At 45.3% G+C, this 20,496-nt stretch overlaps 1 protein-coding gene across 1 annotated transcript; it reads right to left on the bottom strand.

The window, feature by feature from the left end:
• Positions 1-102: 102 nt before the first annotated feature.
• NRIP2 (nuclear receptor interacting protein 2) lies at positions 103-19,848 on the bottom strand. The gene is made up of 6 exons (XM_021548812.3): positions 18,957-19,848; positions 14,223-14,399; positions 9,295-9,377; positions 8,743-8,870; positions 6,847-6,899; positions 103-6,089 (listed from the first exon to the last, which is right to left on the bottom strand). The coding sequence occupies exons 1-6, from the start codon at positions 19,185-19,187 to the stop codon at positions 5,997-5,999; spliced, it is 765 nt and encodes a 254-aa protein (XP_021404487.1). The 5' UTR covers positions 19,188-19,848; the 3' UTR covers positions 103-5,996.
• Between the last annotated feature and the right edge of the window lie 648 nt (positions 19,849-20,496).

Genomic DNA, 20,496 nt, shown 5'->3' with positions numbered 1-20,496 from the left:
CTGAGATGTGCAGCCACCCATCCCAGTAAGAATCATCACCATTGCTTCTGGAAAATAAGGCCTGGCAGGGAAACAGGATGGCCTACACTCAGAACAACTAAGTGCTGTCTTTCCATGCCAAATATAAACCTTTATTAGCAACACCAAATATAAATCTTTATTAGCAGCACAAGCACAAGGGCTGTACAAATAGGTGCATATGGCTGGAACTGTTTTATGCAAAACAAACTTTGCTGTACAGGTTGAATGATTTCCAAGAAAGGAAGGTCAAACTGTTGGACTGTTAATTGTTGAGAAAGAATGGGAAACGGTTGCTGAGGAAGAGATGACATTTTTCTAAAAACCATCTTTAAAAGAAAATAGGGCAAAAGCCTTGCAAATATTGTGCACCCCAACCCTCTTTTATTGGCCTGAGGATAAAATTGCTGTGCAAGCCCAGGCAATGCACACTATGAAAAGCAGAGGTGAGAAAATACAGACACTACAAAAACATCTGTTCCCCAAAACTTTTCAGCTTTTAAAAACCATTGTAGAGGAAAAATACTAACATTTGAGGGCTTCCCCTGACAGTTTTGTTTTGCGTGCAGCACATAATAACTTGCAGATGCATTTTGCTCTTGTGCCCCTTGTGCGCAAGAGAAAATGAAAAGTGTCTACATCTGTACCATTCCTTGGCCAAAAGATGGCTTTCCTTATTTTTTCCTGCCTTGAGCTCCTAAGTGCCAAATACTTGAAGTCTGTTACTCTGGCTACTTCCACTGGCAACAGTTTTTCTGTGAAGTGTCCATCTTCTCAGGAAAGGAGCCACTTAAAGGCTCTGCTGATGGAGTTACATTATACTTTCTTTGTAACTAATTGTCTCTTTGTCCTTGCCAGCCGACACAAGCCACAGAGTTGGAATTTGAAGTTGTTCCTTCCCACGCAGCAGAAAATGTTTGCTGTATCCTACTCTAGCAGATTGGCAAAACCTGCTGGTGCTGGGAAACTTTTCAACAGGGACACCTTTGCAGGACACCTTTGTATGTCCCAGTGCCAGCACACAGCAAGTGAGGAGTCTGACAGTATTTTCAGGCACTGGGGGTATTTGCAGATAAATGATTCATGGCTTTGGTTCTGATGGTCAATTTACTAGCAAAAAAATAAAGGGAGAGGGTTGCCTTATTTTCCTGAGACATAATAAACATGCTCTCCATCCCTGCCCTTATTTTTATGATCTTTCTGCTATAATTTAGTTATTTCTATAACTCTTCAGGTGTATCCCCTGGCATGTGCCAGTGGAGTCTCTTGAAAGGAGGATTGAATGCAAGCGTACGTGTGTGGCTCAATGGTCGTCAATGCCATAGCTCACCTGCTGGGAGTGAAAGAAGGAACAAGCCTCTGGGAATATGGATCCTGCAGCTCCCATTCTGTTCAAAACCAAGTGACCCCAAGCTCCTGGAAATGGTCATGATTGTGGCTTTGACAGAGTGCATGTTCTTAGGGAGGACAGAAGTCCTTCTCCTCACCCTGGGTGTGTAGCACACTGTTCAGAGATTTGCCATGGCTGGTGTTTCCCTGCAGACTTTGCCACAACTGCTGTGCCCACTCTATGAGAAAACAGCCCTGATAGGAACTGACCACTAAGGTGGTTCAGAGAGATTTCCCTAAAATAATAACATTCCATTTTTTATATTGAAGGAAAGGCCTCATCATAAGGAAGCCAGTGTTGGACACATGCAGGATGTGCCTATGTCCTGCTCTGAGCTGGCAGCTTGTACTGAACTGCTTTCTGTATGAAAGTGTTAGCATTTTTTGATCTTCAGTGAAAAAGACCTTTAGATTATTCCTCTGTTCCCTTTATATCCCAAAAGCAATAGAGATGACTGGAATTTGGACTAGGGAAGTGTATCTGTATAATAGGCTTTTCCAAGAGAAACTACAATTAAGACAGTCTTCAGCCTTGCCAGCCCACTCAAAAAAATACTTACTCTGCTTCCCAGTGTTGGAATACTTAAAAATTATCATGTTTGTAGATGGGAGTTAAGTTGGCTTCTTTGAGATGTTGTAAGTCCTATTTTACAATCACATTTTAAAGCCAAGACTTCCTTCTTTCTCAATGGAGGCTGTGTTTCAGATGTAATGACAAACATGCTTTGGAGAAAGGAAAATGTTTGTGGGCTAGAATTCAGAATACACAGGTCAAATGCAGTAACAGTGTGTTATTTTATGCCAAGTAACCTGGGGAGATGAAAACCCACCAGGAGCTATGTTGGTGTGGAAAGCAGGTACTGGCCCTGCAGGATTAGACTGTGATTTACTGAATGGGTTGAAGTGAGGTGTCTGCCATGGCACTATGACCTGCAGTTCTCATTTGGTCATATAAATGGGGCTTTTTTCTGGAAGTTCTGCCTGCAGCAAAGTTGGATGGGGAGGTTCCAAGATAACTGTTGTCAACATATTCCTCAAAGTCTGGACAAAAGAGACTTCTACTGAGTGGATCTGTGCGTCCAACTGAAGGAGGAAGGTGAAGAGCATGTCTTCTGCCCTGGAGCTGATTTCAGAACTGCAAAAAGAACTCCCACTAATTTAGTGCTTTCTTGGAAACATCCTCTCTGTGACTGAGAATTCATGCATGCAGTTGTTTACAACAAAGAGGAAAGGCTGGCAAGATTATGGCACAATGTGGGATTGTAGCATCCAGGGTACAAGGCAAGTGTTAAAAGGATTCTCTAAAAAGGAAAGAATCCTTTTTGAAGGGAATTCATCACTTACCAGTGTGAGCAGAAAGAAAGGAGGATGCAAAGAAGGAATCACTAAGCAGAGAAAAGAGGAATAGATAGTGCTGGACATTTTCACCTAGTGTAGCACATTAATTCACAGATGAGCCTGAACTGTTAGTAGTTTAGGATATGAGGCATGTGAACCACAGAAAGGCTGGAGGATGTTCTGCATGTGAGCAAAAGCAGACATGTAGGAACAGCAGCTACTGTGCAGTATCTGCAGGGCTGCAAGTGACAGGCAGTAGTCAAAACAGAATTGTCAATTGAAAGTCATGGCAGTTTTCGGTAGGATCCCATCCAACACTCCTTTAAAATAATTGGAAAGATTCCTGTTGGCTTCAGTCTGAAGGCTCCTATTCACCTACACCCTTGCCCTAGCCAGGACCCAGCTGCAAAACTGACACCAGGTGCTGCTCTCATGAGGAAGCGGCCAGGACTTGGAGCTGTTGGTGGCCCTCCCCTTCCCATGTACTTCTGGGCACCAGCACAGGCCAGCAGAAGCTGTCAGACACTCTGGAAGGCAGCAGAGATCTGCCTGGGCATCAGCAAAGCCCAAGAAAAGCCCTATGGTGATCCACAGGGAAGCAGGGCCCCATATGGGCCTCACAAAGCCTGGCAAAAGCCCTGGGACACTGAAAGGCAGCAGGGCCCCTTGCAGGGCAAAGCAAAACTCAGCAAATGCCCCAGGGCACTCTGGAGAGAAGCAAGGCCCCTTGTTGGAATGACAAAAGCCATCAGATAGGATTAGGTGGTTGTTGTTAGGTGTAGGGTTAGGGATATGTTTGGAGTTGGGGTTAGGGGTTAAGTTTTGTTATGTGGTTTGGGGTTTAGAGTTAGGAGTTAGGTTTAGGCCTTGGAGTTTGGGTTTAGGGGCTGGGGTTAACTTCATGGTTAGAGTTTAGGGTTGGGGATTATGGTTAGGTTTTGGGATTAGGGTTTATAGTTAATGTCTTTATGATTAGGTTTCTGTCTTGGGTTTAAAGTCACATGATAAATGTTGGGGTTATTATGTAAATTTAGGGGTTATTTGTAATGTTATGTTTTATAGTTAGGCGATCAATATTTGATTTAGGTGTTAAAATTAGCATTAAGTTTTAGAGTTTGTTTTAGGGGTTAAATTTAGGATTAGGATTTAGTGCCTTACACCTTAGATTTAGGGTCATTGTTAGGGTTTATTTTTGGGTTAGGGCCAAAGTCAGCTTTTGGGTTGTGATTTAGAGGGGTTTTTTAAAATGGATCATAGAAATTAATAAGATTTGTAATGGACATGGCATCTGTATGTATAGATTATTTGCCCTTGTTCTACATGCTGTTTTTAGAGGGCAGTGAGAGTTGGAAACTGGGTGAGTTGATGGATATAGCAACAGGTGTTTTGTCTATCACAAGGATTTTGTGAGCAGAATTGGCCCAGGCACCACATAGATTGCAGCTAGAATACAAGATGGTTTAGTACAAGTGTGAGCTATCTAGAGTCCTTGAGAGAGATTTGAGAAGCCAGTCAGGCATGCAAGTGATACAAATCCAGAAGGAATTACTGCTACTTGGGAAGACAGGCTCATTGAGCAGGCATGTTTTCCTGACTAAATGAGAGAACCATTGGTGTCACTCAAGAGATTCATGGAAAGCAGTTCATGCCGCCAGAAATAGATGCACAAGTAGAAGAGTAACAGAGAAGTCAAGGAATGTATCAGAAGCTGCAAGATATGATGACTAACAGTAAAAGTCTGCTGCTTCTAGGAGCAGCAGATGCCAGTCACGCCAACCATTTGCTGGTAAGTGAATCCCAAATCATATCAGCCAGGCTTTACTCTGATGTCCTTAGCATGTGTTAAACTACAGCATACAGCTATAGAGAAAAGAACTAACAGAAAAAAAAAAAAAAAAAAAAAAAAGGCAAAAATGCATACACACTTGTTTTTGAGAAGCACAACAGGGACAATGACCAGTTTAATAAAAAAGAAAGAGAGTCAGCGGTGTTTAATCCAGGAAAATAGGCAAAATGGGGTTGTCATAGCATTTTAAAGGTGGATAAAGGTATATTTTGCAGTTTGGATAGTGAATCAGTAGCCATGAGGCATGGAACAAGCCCTGATCTAGTGCATTTTTCCTATAGCTAGTTAAGAATAGATTATGTATTTTTAATACAGCTGTGCTTTAGTATAGAAATTAAAGAGAAAAAAAAAAGAAATTAAATAAACTCAATTGTTAAGTGACTTAATAATCACCTTTAACATTCCAGATGAGTTCACAGCTCTCTAACCTGAGCTGATACTACAAATTATCATTTTGTGCAAGAGAAGCAAAGTTGATGGGCTGTGTGATGCCAGGACTCGAGGCTGGTGATGTGTCTGTGTTTAAACACTGGATTTCAAGTTGGAAGAAAGGAGCTGACAGAGCAGAAGACTTGGTGCTGTAATTCATCACAGCATTTGAACTGAGTGGCAGCAGAGGGAACAGGGATGCAGCTCTAGCAGCTGGAGTGCAGAGAGGAGTGGCCTGGCCAGAAGAACAGGGTGTGCAAGTCTGGTTACAGGGTATACACCAAGAGATGGTAAGCATTGCCATTCATATAATATAGCTTAGAGCCCAGAGATGCAATGGCAAAGCCCAAGCCCCTGTCAGTGCTTTAGGCGTCTGCACTCAACATTTCTGTGAAGCTTTCTTAGAACTGAGAAGTCTAAAACTGTTTTTGCCACAGTTTTCTCAAGAAAATACTTCTGTTCTGCTTTGAGCCAGCAAAAAGCAGCAAAATCCAGCTTCCCAGAGTACAGACAAAGAGAACAGAGCCCTTCTGACAAAGAAACAGAACTGGCATGCTGACATTGAGGCAACGAGAAGGGAAACATTTGTGGTAATCTTTGGAGGGTTTTGATGTTCTGTCAATAGAACAACTGGCGATTGTTCACAGAGACTCTCATGTGAACAGAGTGTGTTGTAAAGTCATTAAAGGGGTAGCATAAATTTATAACAGAACCAGAAATTGGAGTGACTAGGGCCAAATAGCAGAACAAGAACAAAATCCCCACTCGGCACATCAGGACAAGCAAGAGGGTCCACTGAAAGGAGGGATATCTCAAGTTGAGGCACTCCCAGTGACAGCTTCCAGCACCCACTTGCCTTTTTCTCACTCCCCATTGAATGCCTCAGCCTAGAACTCAGCAAGGTTAGGGGCATGGGAGCCTCACCCTCATCTCTCTCTCATGGCAGCAAGTCTCCAGACATGGGGAATGCAGCCAGTCACTGACCAGGCTCTTCAGAGGCATGTAGGAAAGGCAGCTCCTCACTCAGTGCTTTAAATCTCAGGAATCCTTCTTCCAAGTCGATGCAACACTAAAAAAGGAGAGAGACAGTTATTTGCTGGACATTTCAGGTAGCAAATCTCATGATACCTGTGACTGGAGAGAACCTGTAACACCTCTCTGGGTTTGTAGAGACCTTACAGTTTTCCTTGCCTGTCCCACATGCGGCCTCCTTGCTCTAGTTCCCTGTAGTGGGGTTCAGTCTCCAAACCCTTCACACATTTCCCTCCCTTCTTCCAATGACCCTCTCTGAGTTGATATCCTCACATCACTCAGCTATTCAACCCATTGTTTTTCCTGTTTGATGAGCCTGGCATGTGGCCACAAATGTGTGGCAGGCAGGAGGCAGCTTGCTGCAGCCATATCCTGAGCCACTCAGGAGCCAGGCTCAGCAGAGCACTGATCCTGAGCCAAGCTGACAAAAGGACTCTTTCCACTCCTGGCCAGCGAGTGTTGGACGCTGAATGTGATCACAGAGCTGCATTTGGCTTAAAGCAAGGGCACAGCTTGTTCTCATCTGCCTTCAAAGGGCAACTTGGGTCTAACTCGTGTCTTTTCATGTCTCCTCTTCAGTTTCCTCTTGCTGCTTGCAACTTGTACTGAGTGTTTTCTTTCTTGAAACCTTTGATAAGGACTGGAAAGGAATCAGTGACTCAGAGATACTGCACCCAGTCAGGCAGCTGTGTGACAAGCATTGCGCTGAGAGACCAGGACATTAAGTAATTCTGATGCTTACAGCAACCAGATCTTGGAGAGCTTCTTGCAATAAGCAAGGAGCTGTTCCTTACCTTGAGAGACAACAGAGTCTGGAGGCCAATGCAAAACTCCAGCATTTCATCATCTGAGAAGAGAGAAGAGACTGATCAGGCTTTAGAGTATGTAATATTGCCTCATTAAAAAAAAATTGTGTCTCTCCTGTAAAAGGATATGAAATACAAGAACATCTGATTCATAAATTTTTATGAATCAATATAAAGCAGATAAAAAATAACAAGGAAAAGGATGAGTTAAACACACCAACATTAACAACCAGATAGTAGCAATGACAATAATAAATCTCTCTCTTCTGCCACTTGCTCATGAGCCTTTAAAGGAGCTATTTAGGCACAGTCCTGAAGATGTCAAAATGAACTTTGCAGCTGATAAGAGAAAGAAACCATGATTATCATGACTACTCTAAGATGAATTTGAGGGAGTTTATGTGATTGTTTGAAACTTAATATATCAGAAGGGACTTGTGAGATCCCATGAAACATACTATGGGCTGTGTAAGGGAAGGACAAAAGGCAGAAGGCAAGCAGCAGGGTGAATCAGGGGAGAGCAAGCATGGGAAAATGGAGAGGAGAGGGGCTAAGGGGACATGCAAGCAGATTATTGGTTCAGTTGTCTGACCAAAGCCTGCACCTAATGGCTGCAATCTAGCCAATCTTATTAAATCATTTTATTAAGTTTTGGTTTTTGGTTTTTTTTCCCCATGTAACTTGTCTGTCCTACTCATAACTGCTGCAAGTCTTCAGTGTCAGCAAGCATAGAAGATGCCAGGGGTTAAAGTGGTAGCTAAGGAGGAATTCCCAGGTCCTGGAGTCTGCAGGAATCAGCAGCCACTTGTCATTAACACTTCTGCTTGCCCTGTAACCAGTGGCTGTAATTTATAATTTATTTATAACCACATAAGTGAGAGCACTGTGTGCACAGGGAGATGTAAGACATAGGTGTAGTAATTCTGCTCCTTCCAGGCCGCCATTTCCATGTTCCAACAACATGGGGAGTAGGTAGTAGGTATGGGGTAAATTCACCTGTGCTGGTACTAATGCAGATTCCCCATGAAGGGAGAGAACAAGCAGAGTGGAAACCAGGAAAGAAGAGCAAGCTGGAGTTTGTAAGACGAGGAAGCTCGTTCTAGATAACTTAGGAATGTGGGAAGAATGTGCATGAGAAGAGGGAGCAAGGGAGACCTTGGAAGATGAGCAGGACTCATTGAAGATGGGGAAACAGATTAAAGCAAGAAGGTAAAGCTGGAAGAGCAATAGGGAGAAAGAATGGGGGAAAAAAAAGATAACCATGTTGTTTTCAGGATATGCACAGCTTGATGTAAGTGCAGAACATGCAGCCTTTCTGCCATTTTCTGGGCCTGCCTTGTCTCCTATGGCCCCTTCCTTCAAAGGGTCCTGCTTCAGGACACTGAAGGAGACTCAGCACTCTGGGGCTTGCAGGTTCTTTCAGGGTGCTCCCTGCAGCAGAGGCAAAGGAGCACACAGAGAAGTACTCTAGGAAATAAGCTGTACCCTCTGTTACTTTCTCTGATGACTTCCAGCCAGCCAGAGAAACAAGTGCCCAGTCCATAGGAGAACATAAGGCACAGAGGATTAATCAAGCCATTTGCAGAATTTTATGAAAAGTCCATTTTAGAATTGAAATGAAAATTTTTCATGTCCTTAGTTAAGACTGAAAAAGCGCCTAATTTCTCCCCAGTTTCAATGTCTTCTGTCTTCTCTGTACTCTAACTCTGCCCTTTTCCTTTGGTTACATTGAGGGTATTCACCATGTATGTTGGCCTGCAGTGGAGGTGGCCACATCACCAACCTTCCACCACGTTATGCTTTTTCCAAAGGTCCGTTAAATGCCCTTGGCAGGGCAAGAGGGATACAGGAGAAACAAGGGAGAAGAGGGGCTGGCACTCTCACCTACAACCAGTGCCGAACACAGCACTGTCTCCTGGCCAAATTGCAATTCCAAATGTTCTACTCGGCCAACAACGCTGGGGATGGGAAGAGAGAGGTCTCCACAGTCCATGGCAGACACTTCTTCCAGCCTGTGGGACACAAGAGGTGTTACTGCCTCAATAGGAGGAAAACCAGGACTTCTCACTGTTGGCAGTTCTTCTGGGTCTCACTAGGAACAGGCCCACAAGAGAGAGAATCTCTTTCATACCGTATGTCTGGAGGTAGATTCAACCAGCAAAACCTCAGCACCAGCCACCAGCTGGGCAGCTTTGCCTTGCAGGTCATGCAGGCAGGATTGCACAGCACTGCCTCAGAGTCTGGGGGCTGCACACACCTTTGCCAGTGCTCTAATGCCTTTCCCTGTAGCCCACCCTCTGCATCTTCCCCTCAACAGCCATGTGCACATGCAAAACTGCCAGTCATTATCACTGGGGCTGGGAATCCAGAGTGCCTGGGTTCTTGCCATGGTTTTTCCTTTAGCCATCCCTCCTTTTATACCGTGCAAAGACTTACCCCAGCTGGTTTAAACACCTCTTGGAGATGAGGTTTGGTAGACACCCAGTGTTAACGGTCGCTTTCAATGCCTGACCTTGGCACTAGAAAAAACAGCAGATAATTACTGTAGGCTCAAAATCAGCATATTCACCCCTCCAACTGTGTGACTTTGACTTTCTGAGCAACATAGCCAAGTTGTGGTGCTTTATCCAGTAGTCAGAAGGCAGGAGTTTCATCCAAGACAATGGTGGTTTCCCCAGTTCTCTGCAAATCACTCTCAAACACTTATTTTTGAAATGGTCTTTCTTCATTTGTGTTTGATCGCCCAGACACTTATCTTAGTGACGTTAACTTAACAGTATTCCAGTCAAGAGATCCACATTTAGAGAATTCAATCATAAAACCAACATGGACTTTGTTAGCAGAGCAGTAATATGCAAAGGTTTTCTAAAGGAATACAAGCATGTGCTAGTTTTTCTGGGTTTCATCTCTCCATTTCTTCTGGTGTTGCAGGTAACAATGTCCCAGAGCTAAACGTTTGTTCTCAGTAGAAAAGCTGCCAGAAGAAGTCTGAAGGAGAAGCAGGAGCACCCAGGACAAACACACCTGAAATGATCTTGAATTTAAGGCAGTTCCCAAGATAACTGGCAAATCCATGTGACTCCTGAATCCAAGAAACAACCTAATAAAGATATTACTATTTCATGTAGTGTGAGAACCCCAGCCTTGTTTTGGGGCCACATGTGGTGGTGAAATTCCTCCTCCAACCCGTGCTTCCAAAGAAAAACTCCGCAGGCTTAGCTGTTCGGTCTCAAGGCAGTTTATTGCTAGTTATCTAACAGATTATGTTCTTGGACTGCAGCTATTTGATCAGTGGCCTGGGTAGAGGCACACACACACACCCTGACATCCTCTCTATCTGCTGTCTTCTTTGTCTCTCTCTCCGCCCAGGGTTGCTGCTATCTTTTATATGATATATTACGTATAACATGTTTACAATTATTCCCCAATACCTACTACCTACGTTGCCAAGTGTTTTTCTACTCTAAACCAATGTGTGAGTGCCAACATCACCAAGAACATGGAGGTAAGGAAGAAGAAGGAAGAAGGATGGGTTCAGCCCACTTTCCTCCATCTTAGAACTTCTGACCCCCATGTACAAAGTGAAAACCCCCCTGTACACATGCTAAAACCCCCCTGTACAATACTAAAAAAATTTCCCCTCTACTTCGTAACTACTTATACTATACTATCTAACCTTTTGTGATTGCTTGTTCCACCTCCAAAGTTGGTAATTCATTCCATGGCTCAAACTCAAAATCACAGCTGTTTTTCAGCTGTCTGCCAGGGTCTAGAATGCTTCTGACCAAGGCCTGGAACCTCTAAAAATGTCTGAGAGACATTTTGAGTTCCCACAGTGTAGGGCTTACAGCATATTCCTATATAGCTCTTTAAGGATATAAGACGTGATGTTACAATAGTCACAGCTGGTGTCATTTAGCAAAGGGGGAGAGTGTGCCCTGCACCCAAGTAACCTGTGCATGATTTTACTGGAATAGTTCCCAGTGCTTTGCTCATTTAATTTCTTTACCCCTTTGAACATGAAAGGGAAAAGAAGATGTGGTTCCCATCTGGTTTTTGTCCCCTCTGCAGAGAGGTCCTTAATAGCAGGCCTGAGGTGATGAAGTAACAGCAGGTTACATTTATTTTAGGGGTCTGAAAACATAGGGTCATCAATAAGAATTAGGTTGAGGAAAAATAAAAGAGGAACAGGACTTAGTAAAGGAACTGGAAAAGATGGAGTAACTGTCATCTACAAAATACATCTATGGTACCTAATAATACCTATTCTTGATGGCCTAGTTCTTCAAGGCTCTGTCTTACACCACCGCCCAAAAAAAACCCCATCAATAAAACCCCACTCACAAAATTTTCCTTTTGGGAGGCTCATTGTATTCCTACTATCATTTTTGTTTTTCCTGTGATTCCTTCTCTTCCATCCACTATGGCACTCTGTGACATGAACCACTCAGAAGCAGCAACACACCTGACACTTCTTCTCTACTCTTATGCTCAGTCCTGACAAGTTTAAATGCTTGAACACCTTAAGCAGATCAGCATGGCTATGAGGGACTCAGTGCAGCACCAGCAGGATCAAGGAAAATATCTCAATTTCTTGATTTCTTATCTAAACCTGTGTATGATTATTAATCATCACTGAGATCTACATCCAGTATTTCCAAGATTTCATTTTCAAAAATGTGCTGTGAGCAGTTAGAAAGAAGAAAACAACTCCTGTGAGAAATACTGGGGTGCAATTGCTAAGGAATCACTTGGGAGCAGCAGTGTTGAAACGCATGAGCTGCTGTTGTTATAAGCCTAAGCTGTATCACTAGGCAGATTACTGAGTTTTGTTTCAGAGCAGGCTGGGAAATCTGCAAGTTAGAGTCCTGATAGGATATAACAGGACAGTGATTATTCTGTAGAAAACAGCATTTAATCTCATTGAGTGTACACAGCTCTTCACCACTAACCGTTTCCCTAGAGAACTCACCAGGAGCCCGAGGAAAGTCCTTGGCCCAGCGTACCAAAAATACAATGCAGGCAGCTCATAAGCACTGCAAGGCTTCTTGAACTAGGAGAACTTTTCATCACTTTACCCACTCTCATCTCTACTCCAGAATTTTCAGTCTGTCACTACCAGTCACATTTATTTTTTATCTAAATGTCGATTATGGGAATTTCCAAGAAAAAGTGGAAGGGGAGTCAGTAAGGATCACTATAAAGAGCTGTGTTTTCTGAAATGATGTCAGTCCCAAAGTCAAGAAGCTGCTTTAGCAAACAAAAGGCAGATCAATCCCAGGTTGCTTTGGCATACAGGAAAACTGGCCTTCTACAGCAGTGAAGTTTTTCAGCATCTATTTCCAAGTCAACAAGAGACAAGCCCCACCACAAAAAATAACAGCTTGATTTTATGTTGCAGATGCCAGTTGTAACTAGTTTTCCAAAGCGCTTTTCAAAAACTGTCACAAAAAGGAGCAATTCTGCTAAAGTACCATCTGGACAACCCACCTAAGCAAATAGAAGGGTGAGTGACAGCAATACAATTATAGACTAGGTCTATTGTGATCTCTGGGACTTAAAAGGCCTTAGACAAAGGGCAACTAAAACCTGTTAGAGTGAAACCACTTACTGCCTGAATCTCCATGTACCACTGAAGTCTACATATATTTGAGTTTATTCCTTAGTCAAATTCAGTTACAAGTCAGGTGATGCATTTGTTACCACTTTGGGATTTTCAGCATACTTCCCTGTGTGTAAATGGTATATTATCTTTTCTCAGGAGTCAGGGGAAAAAAAAGACTTCTCTGGGGCTGTGCTCCATTTCTAATAAAAACTGCACTATAATCAAGCAGTTCTCCAAAAGGTACCAGCTCACCTCTCTGGCTCAAATAAACTGGCAGCCTGAGTCCTATTTCCTGCCACAGCTCTGTTACTGACAGGAGAGGCTTTTTGAAGTTCACAAATGTGAACATCAAAAGCAGCAAGACAAAAAGAAGGGTAGGAGAGCTTCCCTTCCTTCAAGTGTGACAAACAGTGACTGGCTCCTAAGAATGGCAGAAAAAGAATTGCTTGTGCAGAATTCAGGGAGCGTTACATGCAGTGTTAGATCTATTTCCTTGCTTGTGATGCTCATTAACCTTCCTCTGTGAGGGTAAGTAAAATGTGGGTGACAGCTGGGGTTCAGTGCATTAGAAACACAAAAGGGAATGACTGGTGGACTGTAATGCTGACTTAGCTACTGCCCCTGGGATACAATACCTGTAATGCCTGTCCTTGTTCAGTGTGCATGCCTGGCAAAAACCCTGCCCTTTATCACTAAATTTTCCTCCTGCAGAACAATAAGGAGAGGCTATTAAATAAAAAGAAACACCTTTATTTGCTCAAAAACAGGCTCCAAGTAATTGGAGAAATTACCCTGAGAGCCATTCATCCTACTAGTCTGTCCCCAGGTGTGGTTATGTTAACCCAGACATATTAAAGTCTAAAATGCAGGGTAAGCAATGCCTAACTGCAGCAGTGAAGGCTGCAAAACAAACCAGACAGTGGCTTTGCTTGGTACTGAGATACCTGATCTAAGCCTTTCAGAAACTTAAAAGCAGACTGTGTTCCTATCATAACTTAATGTGCTAAATGAATTTTCAAAGGTATATATGTTTTTCTTGGAAGTGACACCTTTACACTCAGATATAGGAGACCTTCTTTAGGATAGTTAACTGAACTGAAACCAGCTTTAAAATGGGTTTTATACAACAGGTCTGTATCTTGGTTAGTCTCATCTGTATGTTACTGTGCAGCTCTAACCATCGAGTTCTTGTCCATGGGCCACAGTTTTTGGATGCACTTTCTCTAACTGCAGGAGCCAGGGAGTAGTGTGCTCTCCTGTACAGGAGGATATAAAAAGAAAAGGAAACTAAAAATACTGCTTCCATCAAGAGATGCAGCTGAGCTAATTTGGAGCACAGTTAGCCACTTTCTGAGGAGCTCCTTTGACACCTGAGAGAATCAGACTGGACTGGAATTAGTTAATTGTAAATCAGCTAGAAGCACCTGTCTTCAAGTGATAAGGAGACATTTATTGCTTCTACATGCAGTTATAAAATACCTTATATCATGGGAAAGCTGGCCTTCAAAGGAAGGAGATGTGATTAAAGTAATTTATGTTCAAATATGGGCAACTAGAAGGCATGTAGCAGAAAGACTTTCCTCTGGCTTTTCAAAAACCTGCATCCAGACTCTAGGAGAGGCCATGCATGAAATCTCTTCTTTTTGGCTGCAGCTGGCTTTGCAATTTAAAACTCAGCATGGCCCTTGGGAAGGGGGCAGCTGGAACTCTGAGCATTTATCATCACTTTGAAATCAGCAGCACTGTGTTGTTGCCTTACCTGGCACTGTATTAGCAGGGGTGAAGTCTCTTTTCTTCTGTCTTCTCCCTTTTCCATCTTTTCATCCTGGTCTTTTGCCAGCGGAGATTGAACCCGCGCAGACTGACCCCTGGTCTCGCCCCGCAGCTTGTTCAGGTTGCCTTCCAAGAGGCGCCGCTGGACCACACTATGAGGCTGCTGTCTCCATCACAAAGAAAGAGAAATCCTGGCTAAGGACAAGGATATTTGCTAGCTCAGGGATGTAAGTTGGAAATGCCTGACCCATATGATTGTCCTGATGAAAGACATGGTTATTGAAAAATCTTTCTTTAAATCCCAAGATTTTTTTTTTGGTAGCTGCTAATTTGGTGTTAAAGTGTTGGGATGTCTGTGGCCGGCAGGTCTCTGGGAGGAGAATTATTGGATGAGGAGAACATGCCTGATGCATGCTCTCCCCACACATATCTGTTCCTTCAGCTAAACATGCACTGGAGAGTCTCATTCCTAATGCAGTGCACTGCCTGCTGGGTGTGTGCTGACATCCCACCAGGCACACTCACACCTTCCAATGTGGGAGGCCACGAGGAGAGGAACGTAGCATGTGTGTGATGTACTTGTGGGCAAGAAGGCAGGACTGCAGATATTTTAGGTGTACAAGCAATTATTTGTAGTGAAGCAGAAAGATCCTTGAGGAGGAAACTAAAATAAGCTTCTAATGTTCCTTGGAGTCTGTCTCTGCTCCCCACCATCAGATGCTCTAGATTTTGCCCAGTATTGATCCATCCAGTCCCTGCACAGCTACTGAATCAACAGTGGCAACACCAGTGAAACAGGTGCCTGTTGGAGGAAACAGGTGCCTGTTGGAGGTAGCTTTGTCCTTTCTCCATGTACTCAGCTCCGCTGCCCTTCTGCAGGAGAGCAGTTGCTCTGATCTGGCCATGGCATTCCCAGTAACTAGTCTGTTTGAAGAAAGGCAAACAATCTAAAGGGTGCTACAGCTTAAAATGTTGTTTTTCTCTCTCTAAAGAAAAAACAAATTGTCATCTCCCAGGTGGTGCAGCAGTTTGATGCAGGATCTTGTCAATGGGTAGGCCAAACACCTGAACTAGACCAGATCTGCCAGTGAGCTGGGCTGCATTAGCCCCAAAGATTACTTGTGTTTCAGACTAGCCTCATGCGTGGCCAGAGAGCTGAGACCAGAGAAGTGTACAAGCTGCAATTTGAAGCACCCTGATTTGTCAGATTTGCCCAATGGTTGGTGCAGGTTGGTTGTCACTGGCTCTTTGGTCACACTCAGCATTGCTCTTTGCAAGATGCCATGTCCCTTGTGCTTCTGCTTCCTTGCCACTCAAGGGGTGAGAGTCAGATCATTCACATGCTGTATGAGAAACATCACAGCAATTGAAAAAATGGGGAAAAAATATCCCTCTCTTCCTGGTTTTTTCCCAGCCTACTGTGCTGGCCCACAGCACAGCTGGCCCTTGTGCTTAGCTCCCTAAATACTCTGAGCACAGTGCCAGTTTGGCTGCCAGCTAACATCTGGGCCATGGGAAAAGGGCAGGGAACAAACAGCAGGTCTCCAAATTCCCATCCTCCCTCCCGCCTCTCACAATCTGGCATGCAAAGGACCTTTCCCCCTTCCTGCAATGTTTCCCACAGAACCAGAAAGCTCTTTGCAGCTGCCACCTCTGTCCCCTTCTTGTCACTCAGGCTGGGAAGAGGCCAAGTGCTGGTGGGGATTAGCTGAGCTTTGGGATTTCGGAGGCATCTGATTCAAGAGCAGACTCCCAGGGCCCTGCCTATCTTCTCTTTCACCAGTGACATGTGGAGAGAGCGTTGTCGCTCTTGGACTGGTCAGAAACAATTAGATTTAGAAGATAGTAAGGGAGGATGTTGTGAGTGTTGTGGCCAGGAGCTGGAAATCATGCCCACTCATGGCACTTAGAGGGATCAAAGAAGAATCCCAGTGCAATTTAGGGAAGGTTCTGGTTCTCCAATGTGAAACCTCCAGGCCTTGCAGTGACATTGTATGAGCTGGGGATCTTGATTTTTGGGAGGTGAGAAGCCAGGTCTTCAGACCTTCTTGGTACTTCCAGAATATTTTAGCTCATGTAGCTACTTTTTTTTTTTTTTTTTTCCCATTTAAAAAAACCCCAAAACTGTTCATGATTTTTGTTGCAAAGGTGGAAACATGAGATCTCCACAGAAATATATAATTACTCATTACTGGAGACATGATGGGCCCATCAAATTGCAGGCATTTCTGGATGCATTGCATAACCTGAGTGCACACCCAGAATACACAGAAAAGAATGTCAAAAAGTAACAGCCTGTGACTGCAAAAGAAAGGAGATATTTTATTTTAAATTATATGAGGCCTTGCTCTAATTTTATGCCATGAAGCTGCCACAGCTGGAGTCTCTGGCTTTGTCAATGGAGACCTGTTTTGGGGAATTAATTAAACTTTCCTCCCAATGTAAATGCTATAGGAGTCCGGGGTGTTTTACTCTCTCTCTCCAAATCAAACTCTCCAGCACATCCTACTCCTGCTTCATTTTCAGTACATTCCTTTTTTGTATTCCTATCCTCCAGGAGGAAGCCAGCTCAATTTAGGAAAAAGAGATGGGGTTTTCATAGTGCTGGAGAAATGTCTAGAAAAACAAACCAAAAGCATATTTGGGACTCTGATTTTCAGCACCCAAAGATCAGAGCGGTATCACAGTGTCCCACTGAGTTACAGGAACTGCTGAATCCCACTTGGAAATCTAAGACCTGGTTCTTCTTTTGCTCCAAGTTAAAGCAGAAAAGGAGGTACCACACTGACCCCAGGTATGGCACTGTGCATTGAACTTGGCATGGTGGCCACACTTTATTTTGTGCCCTCTAACACCAAAGCAAAATGTCCATGTGAGAAAAACACATCATGCTTTATTCACTGCTCCCTAGGTCCATGGTAAAAAAGTTTCAGCTGTTCTGTTATGGACCAAACACAAAGTTTGCAGTGGGCTGCAGTGGCCAAACACTGTCAGCACACGAGTTCTCCTGCCTGGAATGGTTAATTCCAGCAGGAGAGCTCCTCGTGACAAGTGATTTAGACAAGGACTGTCTCACTCAAGGAACCCCTTAGGGCTTCAGGATGCCAGTTGTCGCTTTGAGGCATGGTGTGACAGGAGTCAGTCCCAAAGCAAAGCTGGCAGATGTGTTTCTGCCTGCCTTTGTGGCTGGGCTCAGCAAACACGCACTAGAAGCCTCCGGAGTGGCTCATCCCCATTCCCTGCCCAGGGATGGGCCCGGGCTCATGCCTGGCTGTGCTCTGGAGGGGATGCTGGAGCTGCAGTGCTGCAGGCCCCGAGGGCCAGCACTGGCTCTCTGGGCTCCAGAAGATTCAGAGCTCCTTCCCCATGGGGAGGAGAGTCCCTGCTCCTCGCTAAGACAGCACTGATGTGACACAGCTCTCGCCCTCCAGCCATGACTGTGCGCAGGGCCGGAGGGACAGTCCACACCGGGCCCTGCTGACAGCCATGAGTGCGTCTGCAGAACATGAGGCGACAGCACAGGGGGACGTGGAGGAGCCACCCTTGACCCTGCCATGCCAGTAACTCCCAGCAGCTGCTGAGGGAGCTGAGGGGAGGGTGGTGGGAGCACGAGAATGTGGCACTGACCCCTCATCTGCAAGCCGCTGCACCCAAGGTTTCAGCAAGGAGGATTAGCCCCCACTCAGTGCCAGGCACCTTCTGGTCCCACACACATGTGGCCCTGTGCCACTGCCTCAGGAGCTGGGAAATGACTGGAGGCACACATATGAGACCATCTGTGGTGTTGCTGTGATTGTCTGAGGATACAGAGGGAAGCACAGACTGCAGGGAGAGACAAGATCTTTTATGAAACCCACTGCCACAGATGGAATAAATGCCTCCATCACAACCAGACGTGAGCTCTCTTTTGGGAAAATGGTTTAGACCTCCACATCCTTGAGCAGTTTAACTCTACAGTGGAGAGAAGTTGGACAGCAAAACTGCCAGAGCAAGGAGAATATGTGTGCAGTTGAGCCAGTAACAGATCCTCTGGGAATCTGCTTCCAGCCTCGGGGAAACCCTTCCAGACTGCCAAGGCTGCTGGAACAGACCTCCTTCCCTGATGCTCCCTGATCCACGTCACCACAAGGAGATGCCCACAGGCCTCTCTCCAGTGCCTCCTCCCCAAAGGAGTCATCCAGAGTGCCAGGTACTGCATCTGCCTGCCTGCCTGGTTTGCAGTCCTGCCTTTGCTTGCCCCTCCATAAATCCAGAGAGTGGGGGGAAGAGAGAAAAATGCAAAAAAGTGACAAGGTCAAACATAAGTTTCTCAGAATTTCATTAATTGTACTTTCCTCCCTGGTGGGTCCAGAAAGCATTCTGTTTTAGAACTGGATCATGCAGGAATACATAGGGGCTTTCAGAGATGTCCCACATGGAAATATACATGTCACATGAACATACATAGGTATTGGGTGAATGGAAATTTGGATTCTGGAGAGTCCTGCCAGTCTAAGTCTGCCTGAGAAGTTTGGTTCCTATGGGGAGGCACAAGAAGATGGATGCAAGCAAATGGGTGTTTAATTCTTTCCCCTCACCCTGAACTGCTCCTAGATGATCCTGAAGGGAAGTTTCATTTTTGCTGAACCTATGATCCTTTCACAAATCCTGACAGCAACTCCCAACTGGAATGAAGGCTATTAGGAGGACCCTCTCCCAAACGTGGTCCCCGTGGACTCACCAGATCCTTGGAGGTGCCAAGTCTTGTCAAGCCATCCAGGGGCAGCAGATCAGCAGAGTCCTTGTGCACAAACTGGGTGGCCTGCTTGAGGCGCCTCTTCTGTTGCAGAATAGCTTTGTTCCTCAGCTCCATCTCACACTCCTCTCGATCCAGCTCGGGAATACCCTCACTCTGCTTCTCCTCCTGGTCTCCTTGCCCCAGTGGCAGGGGGCAGCTCTTCCTTGTGCTCATGGTGAAGATTCAGACAGAACAGGTCCTTCTTGGTGTGCTGGGGTATTCCCTGAACTCGTCTGCTGGTGTTTGCCCTCTGGAAGCTGACTCAGTCTCTGATCTCCTTTCCCTTTCTCTTCCTCACGGCTCTCCTTCTCTTTCTTTCCCTGCCTTTCCTCCTGCTCTCTTAGTTATAACTCACCCATCTCTGAAGTGTCTCGGTGCCTGTTTCTCCCTCTGTCCTCTCCACTCCTCCGTATCCCTCTGCTCCCGCCTCTTCCCCTCTCTCACTTCTCCTGCCCTGACTGCAGCTTTGCCTCCTCCAGTCCGTGGGTCCGTGTCGTAATAGAAAAAGCCGCGCGTCAGAAACCGCTTTCCATAAATCACGGCAGAGCCGGCAGGATGCTCCGGCTGGAAAAATCCAGCAGCAGAAGGATGACCCCGCTGGATGCTGGGGGCCGGACTTACCTCGGCGGGCTGCGCGCACGCACCGCGCGTGTCCGTGTCCGTGTCCGTGTCCGTGTGTGTGCCCGCCTGTCCCCGGCTCCTGGGGACACGCTACAGCTGCCGGCGGCAGCCTGCGCGCTCCGCTGCCTCTGCCAGGGGGCTTTGACGCTTCTCGGTGACTGGCAGCAACTCGGGTCAGCCTGGAAGATGATGCAGTGCCTCGGTAAATGGGAGAGTATCCTCCTCAAGGCTCCTGGCAGGCATGCCCAGTCTCATTTCTGCAGAGAGTGTCATGCCTTTGCAATAGGCTGCGCTGAAGGATGTTTCTCTGTAGCTTGAATGAAATGCTGAAGGTCTAGTTTCTGCTTTCAGCCAAGGCAAATGTGTTGTGCCCGACTCTGTCCTCCTTCTCATTCCACTCTATCGAAAGCAAGCCTAAAATCACTGGCTCGTTGATACCAGCAGACTTGGCTCCCTATTTATACCAAAAGAGTGCTGGTGCTGCTGCAGTGTGGGATGTCTGGACCAGAGCAGACATCCTTTCTGTCAGGGGAGACAGGACATGGTAGAGCTCCCTTTTCCAGCTTTCTGTCTCCATTTTGGCCTGCTTGAAACTATGAATTATAACTTGAACTGGTGCTGTCTCATTTTGATCCCTTTTCTCTGGTTAATGCACTGCCCCATTAAGCACCAGGTGTGATATCAGGTACGGGGAGGAACCAAAACTTTACTCAGCTGTGAAGCTAAGGACAGCATTACATTTCCAGGAAAGCCAGCAAGCAGTGAAACAGCTTTCCTGTGCATCACAGGAAATAGCAGCAACAGACTACAAAAGTTACAGCAAAAGGACACTTTCTGTTGCTCCTTTTGTTTTGTTTTCTGT

Source organism: Lonchura striata, chromosome 2, assembly GCF_046129695.1.
Source record: "Lonchura striata isolate bLonStr1 chromosome 2, bLonStr1.mat, whole genome shotgun sequence".
Classification (NCBI taxonomy): Eukaryota; Metazoa; Chordata; class Aves; order Passeriformes; family Estrildidae; genus Lonchura; species Lonchura striata.
This window is presented reverse-complemented; position numbering and strand designations above follow the sequence as displayed.

Excerpts from the sequence above, each read along its gene's own strand:
- NRIP2 (XM_021548812.3), bottom strand. The coding sequence starts at position 19,187 with ATGAGCACAAGGAAGAGCTGCCCCCTGCCACTGGGGCAAGGAGACCAG. Across the intron at positions 8,871-9,294 it reads AGGTGTTTAAACCAGCTGGG|GCTGGAAGAAGTGTCTGCCA; the intron begins GTAAGTCTTTGC and ends TGTGTCCCACAG. Across the intron at positions 6,900-8,742 it reads GTGTTCGGCACTGGTTGTAG|ATGATGAAATGCTGGAGTTT; the intron begins GTGAGAGTGCCA and ends CTCTCTTCTCAG.